Raw genomic sequence first — 16,525 nt, forward strand, 5'->3', positions numbered from 1 at the left:
TCCTGACTTCTAGCTGGAGCCTCAATCACTACTAGGCAAAACTGCACAATCTACAGTAAAATCATCTGTATGCTGACCTGCAAGAGCCCAAGGAGAACAGCCAGGAAGAAAACATCTGAAATCCAAACTAGGCTTGAACCATTCATGGGGTGGGGGGGGGACCATGCAGGGGTGAAATGCTCCTGATTCGGACCAGATCGCCCGATCTGGTAGCGATGGAGGCGGGTGGTTCGAAGAACCGGTAGCAAAAATCCCTGCCCCCAACCCCCATTGCCCAACTGAGCCGCGCAATCATCAGAGGCTTTTTTTTTTAATTTTTAAAAGCATTTTTCCTACAACCTCTTTGGCCGAAAAAATGCTTTTAAAAGTTAAAAAAAAAAGCCTCTGATGATCGTGCGGCTCAGCTGGGATCATCAGAGGCTTTAAAAAAAAAAGAAAGAAAGCCTCTGCCGATCAGGCAAGTCAGCTGGGATCATTAGAGGCTTTAAAAAAAAAAAAAGCCTCTGATGATCGTGCGGCTCAGCTGGGATCATCAGAGGCTTAAAAAAAAAAAAAGAAAGAAAGCCTCTGCCAATCAGGCAAGTCAGCTGGGATCATCAGAGGCTTTTAAAAGGCAAGTCAGCTGGGATCGTCAGAGGCTTTAAAAGCATTTTTTAACAACCTCTTCAGCTGAAGAGGTTGTAGAAAAGATGGTTGTAAAAGTAAAAAAAAAAAAGTTGGCCACGCCCACTCAGTCACATTACCGCCCCCCCCCCACCAAGCCATGCCCACAGAACCGGTAGTAATAAATTTTACATTTCACCACTGATTCAAAGTATGAAAAAGAAGAATAACGGAAGGCGGAATTAAATTCAAAGCCACTTTGCTGAATTAGCCAGAAACAGTTCCTCTCCAGCCTTCAGCAAAGCAAATTCTAGGCCCGGAGCTGTCCAGGGTACTGAAGCTTCAGCTTGGGTTTCAGATCGTCCTCGATTTACAGCTATTGGTTTATCTACCATTTGAAGTTATAACAGCCCTGAAAAAAAAGTGACTTATGACCACTCCTCACACGTATGACCATTGCAGCAACCCCACATTTTTTTAATTTTTATTTTTTTTATTTGATTTATATGCCGCCCTTCTCCGGAGACGCAGGGCGGCTTACAATGCGTTAAGCAATAGCCTTCATTCTTTTGTATATTTTATACAAAGTCAGCTTATTGCCCCCACAAACTGGGTCCTCATTTCACCTACCTTAGAAAGGATGGAAGGCTGAGTCAACCTTGAGCCTTGGAGAGATTTGAACCAGCAGAAATTGCAGGCAGCTGTGTTAATGACAGGGTGCACTAAACCACTGTACTATCAAGGCTCTTGTATGATTGTATGATCAAAGGATGCTTGGCAAACCATCATGTATTTAAGATGGTGGCAGCCTCTTGGATTCATGGGATCCTCATTTGTGATTTTCCAACAAGTCAATGGAGGAAGCCCGATTTGCTTAACAACCATGTGATTCACTTAACAACTGCGGTGGATCGCTTAAGAATCACGGCTGTAAAATCCAGTGCAACTGACTTAACAATGGAATTTCTGGTTCCAATTGTGGTCACAAATCAAGGACTACCTTTACAGAAAGTTCAAGTTTGAAGAGCCTTGGTAGTACAGTGGTCTAAGGCACCCTGTTATTAAGCTGGTTATTAAGACCAGCTGCCTGCAATTACTGCAGGTTTGAATCTCGCCAAGGCTCAAGGTTGACTCAGCCTTCCATCCTTTCTAAGGTAGGTAAATTGAGGAGCCAGTTGTGGGGGCAATAAGCTGACATTGTATAAATATACAAAATATATACAAAAGGATGAAGGTTATTGCTTAACGCATTGTAAGCCGCCCTGAGTCTCCGGAGAAGGGCGGCATATAAATCAAATTTTTAAAAAAAATGCTGCATGTCATTTATACGTAACAGTGCTACACCAAAGCTGCTAAATTTACAGGTAAAGTAACTTATTCACCTATGCTGATTAGAGGAAATTTAGCACTGATATCAGGAATTATTTCCATCTGCTCTACACGTACATTTGTAAAAAAAAAAAATGTATAGCTTACTAACATAGCTCTACTGTAACAGTTACTGTATAAAATCCTCCCTCAAACAATATTACAAAGAGCGTCTATGTTCCCAATAATTTATCAATGTTTGATATGTCAACACCTGCCCACTGAAGGGGACTATTAAATTTACTATAGTGTCTGTGGAAGATTTGCGGAGGAGGTGAGACCTGACTCAGAAGCAAATGAGACTGTAAACACAGATATGTCCACAAGAATTATTTGGTTCCTGCCAAAACAGTAAGTAGGCTTCTGGTAGCTATCACCACCTAGAGGTTAGTTGTAAATTGAAACTTCGAAGTGTCTCTCTAAGAACTTTCAATAAAAACCTTGATTCGCCGCAAAACAAGTCCAAGAAATGTTCTTAGCGGCCAGTCACTAGGAACAACAGAAACAGACATGAAGCAAGAGCAAATATTGGATCGGGAAAAAAATCCAACATCCAAAGATACAGAGATGATGATGCCAGGCTATCGGTCCGTAATGGTTTGTATGCCACCAAGCCAACATATGATTTCTTTGATTTGGGCTTATTGGGCTGTAGAGCTTAGCCACTATAGCTTTTTAAACTCCGAGTTATGACTTAAGCGTTTGGAGAACTGAGTCAATTCTGTCTTCCTTCGCAAATCATAATTAAGCAGATCATAGCTTAATGATCACAGTCAACGTATAAACCAGAGTGAAGGCCACATGGCATATAGAAAGATGATCCGTATTACCTGAATTTAGATATATCAACCAAGCCAAGATTTATTGAACGCCTAGAGACATAAACGACCTTCAATCATTGTTTACAGATGATAATGACTTGCCCTAGACCAGTGATGCCTAACCTTTGTGCCGTCACGTGCCAAATGTGTGGGGAGTGGGAGGGGGCTCATGCACGCATGCCCACACCCATAACTCAATGCACCCCACCCCCCAACGCATGCATGCACAACCACCCCCCGCTCCCGCTTTTGGCACGTGATGGCATGGTGGGACCGGAAGGCCCGTTTTTCGCTCTCCCCAGGCTCCAGAGCCTTTCTAGGAGCCCGGGGAGGACGAAAGCGGCCTTCCCCACCCCATCAGAGGCTCTCCAGAGGCCGGAAACAGCCTGTTTCCCGACTTCTGGTGGGCTTTGAAGGCACAAAGATCAGCTGGCCGGCGCACACATGCTCGCCAGAGCTGAGCTAGGGCAATGCTCGCGTGCCCACCAATATGGCTCCACGTGCCACCTGTGGCATGCGTGCCATAGGTTCGCCATCACGGGCATATAGAAAGATGATCCGTATTACCTGAATTTAGATATCAACCAAGCCAAGATTTATTGAACGCCTAGACACATAAACGACCTTCAATCATTGTTTACAGATGATAATGACTTGGCCTAGCCAATGCACTAAATCAAAGCCAAGGAACCCAACCATGTTCAGTTTTAATACTCTGGACAATCCTTCCAGTTAATACATCCAATTTCAGAGCAACAAAGAAATGGCAGACTTAAGTATCAGCTGATAATCTTCTGGCGGGAAGACCAGTGGATGACTTTGATGTTTGGGTCAAAGCAAGAGCTTGAAGATGCCGAGTGTCTTCCCTGGGTTTAAAGTCAGCTTATCTCCAAGTACTTGCAAAACAATTTGCACACTGTCATTCCCGTAGACAAGCAATGTGGGAACATGCACGAGGAAAAGGAAGCAAACATTTCCCCTCTCTTATCGGTGACCCGAGGATGACAGCTTGCCAAGTCTCAAATACGAAATGCGTTCTTGCCTCATTAAAAGAAGATAATTGCTACGCAATGGAATATGCTGGCACATATGTTTTTCCTGCTTAACTACCAGAGCAAAGTATTTTGGTTTAAATGTGAGAGGAAAAAAATAAATGACAAATAGAAGGTGGCTGGAAGAGGCTTTCCTTTTTCAAAGTTATCACAGCGCTGGGAGAGGAAAAAACCCAACTCCTCATACTTAGCAATCACTGCGGCATCCCGACAGTCACAGGATCAACTGTAGGTATCCATGACGGTGGCAGCGTCCTTGAGTTACGGGACTGCCACAGGCGAACTTCCCAGCCAGCTTCCAATAAGCCAATGGGGGGGAAGCCAGATTCGCTTAACGACCGTGTCGTTAATTTAACTGCAGTGATTCGATTAACCCCCCCCCCCCATAGATGTAAAACCAGGTGGGATTCATTTAACAACTATCTTGCGTAGCCATGGAAATTCTGGCCCTAACTCTGGTCACAAGTCGAGGACTACCTACATTTAAATCTCTTCCCTTTTTTAAATATGTCAATTTTAATCTGTTTTTAAATTATTGGGGTGTTTTAATCTGTCTGGGCCAAAATGATTTAATTTGATTTTATCTGGTTTTTAAATTTTTTGTATCTATGTATTTTATTGTTTGGCTGTTCACCGCCCTGAGTCCTTCGGGAGTAGGGCGGTATACAAATCAAATAAACTAAACTAAACTAAACTAAAGCCCAGTTTTGTTTTGTTAAGGGACGCAGAGGCTCAGTGGCTAAGGCGCTGAGCTTGTCGATCGAAAGGTCGGCAGTTCAGTGGTTCGAATCCCTAGCGCCGGGTAACAGGGTGAGCTCCCGTTACTTGTCCCAGCTTCTGCCAACCTAGCAGTTTGAAAGCACGTAAAAAATGCAAGTAGAAAAATAGGGACCACCTTTGGTGGGAAGGGAACAGCGTTCCGTGCGCCTTTGGCGTTGAGTCATGCCGGCCACATGACCACGGAGACGTCTTCGGACAGCACTGGCTCTTCGGCTTTGAAACGGAGATGAGCACCGCCCCCTAGAGTCAGGAACGACTAGCACATATGTGCGAGGGGAACCTTTACCTTTACCTTTTTGTTTTGCTGTTGCTGTTTTTTAAATGTGTGTTGCCTTTTGATGCCCCTGCCTAAAAGCATCTCTGGTTTCATCAAAATCCCACTGAATCCCAAAGGAAGTTGTCAGAGGGGGAAAAAAAACCCCGTCACCCGTATTTTTTATCCTGGACATGGAAGCGTACTTAATCAGTGAATTGCAAAGCAATAGAAACATGTATAACAGGGAACAACACGAGAATTATCGATTATCCACCTTCCTGCACTTCCAACAATAAAGCGAGCTCAAAAAAAACAAACAAACAGTGGAGATGTTAAAAAAAAAAAACAACACTATTGTTCCATTTTTCTTTTGGGACATTGTGATCAGATTTACCTGGGGTATTTTGACAGGGTTTTTTTGCGGGGGGGGGGGGGGGGGGTTCCAGAAGCAAATCTTCCAACAGCCTGCTCTAATTGGGCCGTTTCAGGACACCATAAATGTCTTCCAGTTTTAGATTTTCTTCTCGAAAACGACAGACAACACACTGAAGCATTCTGGAAAGAAACTAGAATATTCTGGCGTTTTCCAGAATGTTTCATCTCTGTTGATTTTGCATGCAGTTAAGTAAACATGACCAGAAGGAATTTTACAGCGATGAAAAATAATGAGATGAAGAAATGTTTCTAATGGGGTGGCATGACCTTGAGTTTATCTAATCAGATTATCTTCCTAATACAAATGGGGGAACAAAATTATTTAATGGCTATTTTGCAGTTTTTGTCTACAATCCCAATTTTTAGGACTGGGTGGTGCGCAATGCAGCAAAAACACAGATGATATAGTAATATGACATAACTAATGGTCGGCCAAGGGACGCGGTGGCTTAGGGGCTAAGATGCTGAGCTTGTCGATTGAAAGGTCGGCAGTTCAGCGGTTCGAATCCCTAGTGCCGCGTAATGGGTGAGCTCCCATTACTTGTCCCAGCTCCTGCCAACCTAGCAGTTCGAAAGCACGTAAAAAATGCAAGTAGAAAAATAGGGACCACCTTTGGTGGGAAGGGAACAGCATTCCGTGCACCTTTGATGTTGAGTTATGCCGGCCACATGACCACGGAGACGTCTTCGGACAGCGGTGGCTCTTCGGCTTTGAAACGGAGATGAGCACCGCCCCCTAGAGTCGGGAACGACTAGCACATATGTGCGAAGGGAACTTTTACGTTTACCTTAATGGTCAGCCAATAATTACACTGTGGGCCAAAAGTCCTTTGAAATACAATTATCTTTTGGATCTTTCAGAAATGGCTACGTACACCTACATACATAAAGGTAATCCTCAGTTGACAACCACAACTGAGCCCAAAACTTCTGTTGCTAAGCGAGACACTTGTTAAAGTGAGTTTTGCCCCATTTTGCATCCTTTCTTGGCACAATTTTAAAGTGAATGACTGCAATTCGTAACACGGTTGTTAAGTGAATCTGGCTTCCTCCATGGACTTCGCTTGTCAGAAGGTCGTAAAAGGGGATCACGTGATCCCGGGATACTGCAACCATCATAAATAGGAGCCGGTTGCCAAACATTCAAAATTTTGATTACAATGGCCACGGTCGTAAGTGTGAAAACTGGCCATTAAGTCATGTTTTTTTCAATGCTGTCCTAAGTTTGAACGGTCCCTAATGAATGGTTATAAGTTGAGGACTACCTGTACATAAAGCCACACATGGAAGTTGAAGACAATTGCAACCATATGAACTCTGTGGCTTCTTCGAGATGTCGAAGCTAGGATAGTGACAGTCATCCAATCAGAGGTGGGTTTCAGCAGGTTCTGACCAGTTCTGGAGAACCGGTAGCGGAAATTTTGAGTAGTTCGGAGAACCGGCAAATACCACATCTGACTGGTCCCACCTCCATCTATTCTCTGCCTCCCGAGTCTCAGCTGATCGGGAGGGAATGGGGATTTGGCAGTATCCCTCTCCTGGAGTGGGGAGGGAATGGGGATTTGGCAGTATCCTTCCCGTGGAGTGGGGAGGGAATGGAGATTTTGCAGTATCCTTCCCGTGGAGTGGGGAGGAAATGGGGATTTTGCAGTATCCTTCCCCTGGAATGGGGAAGGAATGGAGGAATGGAGGAATGGAGATTTTGCAGTATCCTTCCCTTGCCACGCCCGCCAAGCCAAGCCACGCCCACCAAGCCACACCCACAGAACCGGTAGTAAAGAATTTTGAATCCCACCACTGCATCCAATGTACCCTCGCTGAACAGAACGCTTACTTGATAAACATGAAATGCATTTGCTGCTTTCCCACGGAGAAAGACTGAAGGGATCCAGACGTTTATAAGTGCTCGGTTTGATCTGGATGACAAAAATAAATCAATCAATCAATCAATCAATCAATCAATCAATCAATCAGCACATACAATCTTGCACGGAAGTAACAAACAAGCCATAAACCGGATTCCATTGATAGATGCTACCGATAATCAAAGCACTTGGAATAAGGAACCAAAATCAAGAACGCGATGGTTATGTTACAAGATGGGGACTACATGCCCCAAAACAGAAAGGACCCTGAATTATGAATCATTTTACTTCAAAATCATTCCCTTTTGAAGTTGTTTCGGGAATGAGATAAACGCATCAAACTTTCAAACAACTTACATTTCAAAATCTGAGAGGCTTTGATCTTCAGAGGTTTGACTGAGATCTCCGGGCACCTAGGCAATAACAGGAAGGAAGGAAAAAATATCATTAAACGCTGGGTCTACTTAACCTATTGTCTTAAAGAGCAGGCAAGTGCGGCAAGCAGGCAACCCACAGCAAACTTCCCAAAATTAATTCCTAAATCCAACAGCCTGTGTCCTATCATTCCCAGGGGATGATATTTAAATAGAAGTCTCAGCATGGCATGGCTTTTTTATAGATTATTCCCTACCTCTTGGCAAACACTTTCTTTTTTTTAAAAAAAAAATAGAATCCTCAAGAGCTTTCAAAAGCATGAGAGCATGAGAGCTGACCATATAATTGCAAGCAGCACAAACGCTACGGTAAGATTCAAAACATGTCAGCCTTAAAGAAATGGAGTTTAAATTTAGGGTGGTCAATGAAATAAGAATAGAAAATAGAATAGAATAGAATAGAATAGAATAGAATAGAATAGAATAGAATAGAATAGAATAGAATAGAATAGAAAATAGAATAGAATAGAATAGAATAGAATAGAATAGAATAGAATAGAATAGAATAGAATAGAATAGAATAGAATAGAATAGAATAGAATAGAATATTTATCGGTGGCATATGTCTCCAACCAGATTGGCAAAAATACAACCTAAAAATAGCCCAATTTGTTGGAAGTGCAAAAAGGCACAAGGGACTTTCTATCATTTATGGTGGACATGCCCGGCAGCAAAGAAATTTTGGTCTAACATCAAAAAATGGTTGGAACAAATAACAAAAACACAGATTGAAAAAGAACCAGAAACATTTTTATTAGGAATATTTAACAAATCATACCCTAAGGATATTAAATATCTTACAATTCACATATTAACTGCTGCAAGAATAATCTACGCAAGAAATTGGAAACAAGAAAAAATACCAAGTGAAACAGAAGTAATAGGGAAAATTTTAGAATGCGCTGAAATGGATAGGTTAACCAAAGAATTACAAGAAAAAGAAGAATCAGACTATTATAAAATATGGAATAGTTGGTATAATTGGTTAAAAATTAGAAATACACAAAAAATATAGGGGATATATTACCGATTGATACATATATATGTAATAAAAATATTATTAGATTACAGAAAGGTGAAGGAATATATTATAAGTAGAATTGTAGAACGTCACTCTGAAAAAATGCTTAAGAAGAAATTATATTCTTTTTGTGTATATGTTGTATAAATGTTCGTTGTGTATATGTTACGTATGTCTTTTTTAATATTTATATTCAATAAAAATTATTTAAAAAAAAAAAAAGAATAGAATAGAATAGAAAATAGAATAGAATAGAATAGAATAGAATAGAATAGAATAGAATAGAATAGAATAGAATAGAATAGAACAGAACAGAACAGAACAGAAGTAGGAGTAGGAGTAGGAGTAGGAGTAGGGTAGGGTAGGGTAGGGTAGGGTAGGGTAGGGTAGGGTACAACAGAACATTGGAATGGAATGGAAATGCAGAATAGAATAGAATAGGAATAGAACAGAACAGAATATTACAATAAAATAGAGTAGAACAGAACGGAACATTGGAATGGAATGGAATGGAAATGCAGAATAGGAATATTTGTTTATTTATTTATTGGTTCGATTTATATGCCGCCCTTCTCCGGAGACTCAGGGCGGCTTACAATGCGTTAAGCAATAACCATCATACTTTTGTATATACCTGCTTAGTAGGCCTTTTTTGCCCCCCCCTCAAGCAGTGTTCTTTTTTTTATACAAAGTCAGTTTATTGCCCCCACAAACTGGGTCCTCAATTTACCTACCTCGAAAGGATGGAAGGCTGAGTCAACCTTGAGCCTGGTGAGATTCGAACTTGCACTAATTGCAGGCAGCTGGTGCTAGTTAACAGCACTTTAGTCTGCTGCGCCACCAAGGCTCTTTACTATAGAGAATAGAATAGAATAGAATAGAATAGAATAGAATAGAATAGAATAGAATAGAATAGAATAGAATAGAATAGAATAGAATAGAATAGAATAGGTTGGAAGGTACCTTGGAGGTCTTCTAGTCCAACCCCCTGCTCAGGTAAGAAACTCTATACCATTTCGGACAATTGGTTGTCCAACCTCTTCTTTAAAATTTCCAGTGCTGGAGCATTCACAACCTCTGGAGTTGTTGTTCCACTGATTAATTGTTCTAACTGTCAGGAAATTTCTTCTTAGTTCTAGGTTGCTTCTCTCCTTGATTAGTTTCCACCCATTGCTTCTTGTTAGCTGAACGTGATCAATAGCATGGTTTCGATTTCTGAATTTCCTTCACGCTCTTTTTAGAATTAATGACTCGGGTGATTAAAACATAAGTGACCTAGGATGTAGCACACTTAACTTGTGGCTAAAACTACATTTCTTCGGCTCTCTTGATGTGTTAGATCGCCTTAATCTACGTGCTTTCTGGACATTAATAGCTATTATAAAATCATGCACTTTTTTTTTCCAAGCAAGCATAACATTTTTAAAAATTGCAGTTATTCCTCTTGATCCTGCCATGATTGCTATTGTACGTGCTCGTTTCAGCTTTTGTTGACAGTCGCCTTAAAAGCTTTCACCCTTGAGTGTGAAAATTATAAAATCAAATTATTTTTCTCAGTCATTCCGCTAGGATCAAACTTCTGACTAGATCCTTCAACAAGTTCTAACACAGCAACGTTAGAACTAAATCTTGCCCCCAACTGGTTTAATTGCTACTCTAATTAAATTTAATAATTTGCCTCCATTTCTTAAAAGAGAGGCATGTATCCATTTAACGGATATGCCACTGAAAACTGACAAGCTGAAGATGGCTTGCAATTAAAACAAAACCACCAAGTTAACGCAATGTTCCCAAAACAAGCCTTCAACAAATATTGTTAATGTTTCACAATATCAAATAGTATTTAATAATTGTAATGTTATAATCCTTCCGACATTAATTATTAAGAATATCCACCCAACAAAATACAGGCCGTCCTCGACTTACGACCACAATTGAGCCCAAAATTTCTGTGGTTGAGTGAGACATTTTACCCCCTTTCTTGCGCCAGCTGTTAAGTGAATCGCTGCAGTTGAAAAGTTAGTAAACCCGGTTGTTAAGTGAACCTGCCTTCCCTGTTGACTTTGCTAGGTCAGAAGATTGCAAAGGGTGATGACCCCAGGCCACTGCAAGCATCATAAATATGACTCAGTTGCCAAGTTTCTGAAATTTTGATCACGTGATCATGGGGACGCTGCAAAGGTCGTAACTGTGAACAACGGTCATAGGTCACACGATTCGGTGTCGTTTGTAACTTTGAGTGGTCACTAAACGAACTGTTGTAAATCGAGGACTCCCTGTATAGACTCATGGGGCTTGAATGGACCTTGGAGATCTTCTAGTCCAACTCCCTGCTCAAGGCAGGAGACCTTATACCTGTGATGGTGAGCCTATGGCATGCGTGCACAGGTGGCACATAGAGCCCTCTCTGCGGGCACGCCCACCATTGCCCCAGCTCAGATCCGCCGCGAATGCGCGTGCACCTCCCGCCGGCCAGCTGGTCTTCGGGTTCGACATCAATCAAAAGGTCGGCGGTTGAGCGGTTCGAATCCCTAGCGCTGCGTAACGGGGTGAACTCCCGTGTCTTGTCCCAGCTTCTGCCAACCTAGCCGTTCGAAAGCACGTAAAAAATGCAAGTAGAAAAATAGGGACCCCCTTTGGTGGGAAGGGAACAGCGTTCCGTGCGCCTTTGGCGTTGAGTCATGCCGGCCACATGACCACGGAGACGTCTCCGGACAGCGCTGGCTCTTCGGCTTTGAAACGGAGATGAGCACCGCCCCCTAGAGTCGGGAACGACTAGCACAGATGTGCGAGGGGAACTTTAACCTTTACTTTGACCTCAGCTCGAAAGTTAAATGTTTGCGGTTTAGGCAGAATTCGTAAAAAATGTTTAGCAGCCACAAACAACATATGTGCGAGGGGAATTTTTACCTTTAGCTTTTAGCCTTAAACTTACCTACCTGCCTGTTTGCCAGTTTCAGGGCGTGATGAAGGGAGTGCACACAGCCGAGGTATGTAAAATGTTATGTGTTTTGCTGTTCTCCCTTTTCATTATGCACGTACACATCCAAACACACACACACACAGAGATGGATTTCTGACAGCATGTATAATTTCAACACTTAGCAGAACAAATTCGGTACAGAAAGGTTATTTTGAAAGCCTCTTTTCCGTTTCAGTTTAGCTTGATTTTTTTTTAAAGACGTTATTCTTTTTTTTTTTTCTTTTATAAAAACCCTCGCTGCTCTTACTGGCTTTGGATGCCAGTAAGAGATAAATAAGCCAGCTTTTAAAATGTCAATAAAAACAATAGGCCACTTTACAGACTGAAGAGAGGTCACCTTTCATCGTCAAGGGTTAAGCAAAAATAAGAGTTCTCTCCGCTTTTGTGAAACGAAAGTATCAAAAGGCCCATCCGAGATAAGTTGCACATTTCTGATTTAAGAAGGAAATGTATGTGTGCAAGTCAGAGCTGGTATTCAGCCGGTTCGCACGAACCGGTAGTGCCGATGATCAGTTGGCCCCGCCCGCCCACCCCTGCTCTATCCTGTCCTTTATTTCCTGCTTTATAGCTCATCTCAATCGCGCAACACAGCTGATTCCACCCCCCTCGCTGTTCTACTTACCATTGCTGACTTGGAAGGTAAGCAGCTGAGCTTCTAAATGCTCCATTTTCAGTGCTGTGCGCAAGCGCCTTAGGCGCGTGCGCTCACCAAACCAGTTGTTAAACTGGCAACATCCCACCACTGGTGCAAGCAATCCCCAACCTGCTCAACGAAGACCTGGATTTCCACTGCTAAGCGAGGTGGTTGCTAAAGGAGTCACAACCCATTTTATGAATTTTTCTGCCAGGGTTATTAATTGAATCACCGCAGTCGTTAAAAGAGTCCAGCTTTTCCTATTGACTTTGCTTGTCTGAAACCAGCTGGGACGGTTGCAAATGGCGCTCATGTGACAGCCTCTCTCCAGGTTGCTGCAACCATTGTGGTTGCCAAGCGCCCCGAATTCTGATCACGTGGCTGTGGGAATGCGGCCATGGTTGTAAAGTGTGAGGACGGTCATTCATGGCTTTTTTCCAGTGCCGTTGTAACTTCAACCGGTCACTAAATGAATGGTTGAAAAGTCAAGGATTCACTGTAGGTGCATCTTTTAATCTTATGGAACACTGAAGAGCTCATATGCACAACGACTTGTCCAGCTGTGGGTTTCACATACTTACTGAGCACGCTATATATATATATATATATATGATCCAGTTGCCCAAGAGTCTGAATTTTGATCACGCGACCATGGGAAAGCTGCAGCGGTTGTAAGTGCGAAGTATTAGGGCAGTGATGGTTAACCTTTCTGGTGCTGAGTGCTGAACCCCCAAAGAGCGTATGCGCCCTGGAGCCCCCTATGCATGTGCCACACACACACACACACACACCGGTGCCCTGTTTTGGCTTTAAGGTTGGTGCAGGAGGCCTTCCAGGCTCAAAATGGGGCAGGTAGTACAGGTAGTCCTCGACTTACGACCGCAATGGAGCCCAAAATTTCCACCGCTAAAGCAAGACCGTTGTTAAGCAGGTTTCGCTCCATTTTACCACCTTCCTCGCCGCCGTTGTTAAGTGAATCACTACAGTTGTTAAGTTAGTCACCCAGTTGATAAGTGAATCTGGGCTTTTTCCCCCCGTTCACTTTGCTTGTCAGAAGGTCGCAAAAGGGGATTGCGTGACCCCGGGACACTGCAATACCGTCATAAATATGAGTCAGCTGCCAAGCATCCAACGTAAATCACATGACAATGGGGATGCTGCAATGGTCGTAAGTGCGAAAGGCCGGTCACAAGTCACCTTTTTCCCCCCCGGGGCCGTTGTAACGGTCACTGAACGAATGGCCGTAAATCAAGGATTGACTGCATAGCGCCAGGAATAAAATGGCAGCACAGAACAAATTGCGAATTAAACCATTCGGATCCGATTACAGGATGTAACAATTGGGGGGGGAATGAACCGGGATGTGAAAAGGCGTCCATTTCTCTTGACCCCCCCCCAGCGGTTTTCTAGACTTGTGAATGCGTGGCTGTTGTGGCCCGTACGTGGCCTGTGCAACTAGTAGCTGATTCGGACAGCGAGGAGGCTGGTGTGGTGCTGCGCCAGCAGCCTGTGCAGCTGGCACTCGAGTTGGAAAATGAGGAGGCTGGAGAAGATGTGGTGCCAGAGGTGGGGATTCAGCCAGGGCCTTCAGAACCTCCAGAAGCTCCCATAAGTGAAGAGGAAGAAGAGGAGGAGCCTCTTCTCAATGCAAGGGCACGCAGAGCTGCCAAAAGGCAGGAGTGGCTCCTCAGGAGGAGGTCTCCTCGAGAGTAAGGCTTGGGGGCTAATTGGCCACTCCCTTAGCCTATTTAAGGAGGAACGCCGACTGAAGCAATTTGCAGGGAACAACTTCATTCACTCTCCTTCGCGTCTTGATCTTCGTTCTCTGCAAATTGCTTCTGGGCTTTCTGCCAACCATAGTAAGGTTACGATTATTTATTCTTTGGATTCTTGCAGGCTGTTAAGAAAGTTAATTAACAGCCTTTGTTTGGAAAAAAAACCTGATTTAATTTAGTAAACGAAGGTTTGTACAAACTTTGTGTGTGCTGTGTTCTTTGGGGTCCGTAGCTGGGGCAGAACAGCGGCGAGCTTATATATTGTGATGTTCTGAAGAAGCAAAATGGGGCTTCTGGGAGGGACGTAATTGTGGGATGATGATGAGACCCAAGGGGACTGTGTCCTTCCCAATAATGGCGCCGTATAAAATAATTTGGTGGCAGAATTCTTTATTACATGCCTTGCCGGTACATTGGGGTGGACAAGAGTTTAATTGAAGCCCTGCTGGCTATAAATTTCAGAATAAAATCTTCAGGGCGAGATAAACATAAGGCTGCAGCGGACGTTAGGATTCGCAAGCCAAATAGCTTCGCCATTTCATGGAGGGCCATCGCCTTGCTGTTTCATCCCCCACCCCCAGCAGCTCTTCGGCTGAGTGCGGAGGGTGCAAACCCCAGCCTGAAGCAGCAGGAAGCAAAGGCTGCCTTACGTGCAAATGTGGCGCAAAGGCAGCTTCTCTCCTGCAGTCTCCTCCTCCTCCCACTCTCGTGATGCCCTGGCCGGCTGTGGCTGAGCCGGGAGCATGCGCACACGTGGGGAGACCCTCCTTAAGCAAGCCGCTGCTCACCCTGCGCGCACCTTTCCTGAGCTTCGGCGCTCGCTTGAGGAGGGTCTCTCTGCGCGTGCGCACGCTCCCGGCTCAGCCACAGCTGGCCAGGGCATCACGAGTGTGGAAAGAGCCACACTCAAGAGGCCAAAGAGCTGCATGTGGCTCGCGAGCCGTGGTTTGCCGATCACTGGTCCAGGATGAGAGGGACGGTGATTATTTAGACAAAGGAAATGCTTACCGGTCCTCTCAGATCGATCAGTTCTTGCCTCATCTGCGTCACGAGGGCTTCTTTGGCCATCAAGGCACGATGGAGCCGTTCGTTGAATTCGATGAGTTCCCCGTGCATTTCCGCCACCTGGAACACACACAGACACACACAGACACAACCGACAAATTCAGCTATGGGGAAATGAGTGCTTGTGAAGAAGGCACAGAAGAAGCTGTACTTCCTGAGAATGCTCAGGAAGATCAATCTATCTCAGCATCTACTTCTGAGCTACTACCGCAGCACCATTGAGAGTGTCCTGACATACGGCATTCTTGCATGGTATGGAAGCAGCTCTGTAATGGTCAAAAAAGCTCTACAGAGAATCATTAAAACTGCCCAGAATATCATCGGGCTCCAGCTACCAGCCCTGGACGACATCTTCGAATCTTGCTGTTTGAGGAAGTTGCATAACATTCTCAGAGACTCTTCCCATCCTGCTCACAATCTTTTTGGACTGTTGCCTTCTGGCAGAAGATACAGAACAATGAAAACTCGGACCGCACGTTTTCTGAATAGTTTTTATCCCAGAGCTATAATTGCACTCAACATTGAACTAAAGGGCCACCATCAGTGAGATGTTGGACAGCATGGGGGGTTTAGGGGTGGGGAATTTTTGGTGGGTGGGGGTGTGTTTGGGGATTATGTGTGTTGGATTTAGTCTTTGGGTATGTTGGATTTGGTCTTTTATAAAAGATTTTTAATTTTTAAATATCTTTTAATATTTTATACATTCAATTTTAAAATTGGTTTTAAAAAGTTTGGGGTTTTAAATTTGTCGGGGCCAAAATTATTTAATTTGATTTTATTCTACTTTTAAATTTTGTATGTATGCGTTTTATTGTTTGGCTGTGCACCGCCCTGAGTCCTTCGGGAGTAGGGCGGTATAGAAATAAAATAAAATAAATAAATAAATAAAAATAAGTGAATTTCATTGTATGGATATACATGTGTATACATGTACAATGACAATAAAGTTATTGTAATTTAGTGTAATTCTTTTATTGAATAGCCCGAAGGCCTTTTCAAAAAAAACAAAAAAGATAAAATAAACAGTTACAGAAATAACAGTCTAAAAATATATATGACATTTAAAATTTAACAATATCGAAGTTCAATAACTAGATTTCCAAAACTAGATATCCCAAATAAGATAGCTCCTCTCTAACTCAGCTCATCTTTCTTACAATCAATGAAATTCTTTTCGATGTAACTGGCTCGTATTGCTGTCATCCTTTTAAGATATCGAGTGATAGCCCTTACCAGGGGAGGAGAGTCTGCCTTCAATAGAAATGATAATTTATGCCTTACATTCCAGTGGGGAAATTTATTTATAATTGGGGACAGATATTGTTTTCTTACAATATCTGTCAAGTTACAAGTTATTGTTATTACCGCGTTTCCCTGAAAATAAGACCCTGTCTTATATTTTTTTTGAACCCTGAAATAAACGCTTGGCCTTA

At 43.1% G+C, this 16,525-nt stretch overlaps 1 protein-coding gene across 2 annotated transcripts in view; it reads right to left on the reverse strand.

The window, feature by feature from the left end:
- The window catches only part of SNX29 (sorting nexin 29), a 181,904-nt gene that overhangs the window by 92,794 nt on the left and 72,585 nt on the right, over window positions 1–16,525 (reverse strand). For both annotated transcript variants that reach the window (XM_087878406.1, XM_060692920.2), the window contains exons 16-18: window positions 15,036–15,152; window positions 7,538–7,593; window positions 7,150–7,231 (exon numbers count right to left, since the gene is read on the reverse strand). In XM_087878406.1, coding sequence (XP_087734532.1) covers window positions 7,150–7,231; window positions 7,538–7,593; window positions 15,036–15,152 — 255 coding nt within the window. The remainder of the gene's footprint in view (window positions 1–7,149; window positions 7,232–7,537; window positions 7,594–15,035; window positions 15,153–16,525) is intronic.

Source organism: Pantherophis guttatus, chromosome 14 (assembly GCF_059756535.1).
Source record: "Pantherophis guttatus breed Tessera chromosome 14, ASM5975653v1, whole genome shotgun sequence".
NCBI classification, from domain to species: Eukaryota; Metazoa; Chordata; class Lepidosauria; order Squamata; family Colubridae; genus Pantherophis; species Pantherophis guttatus.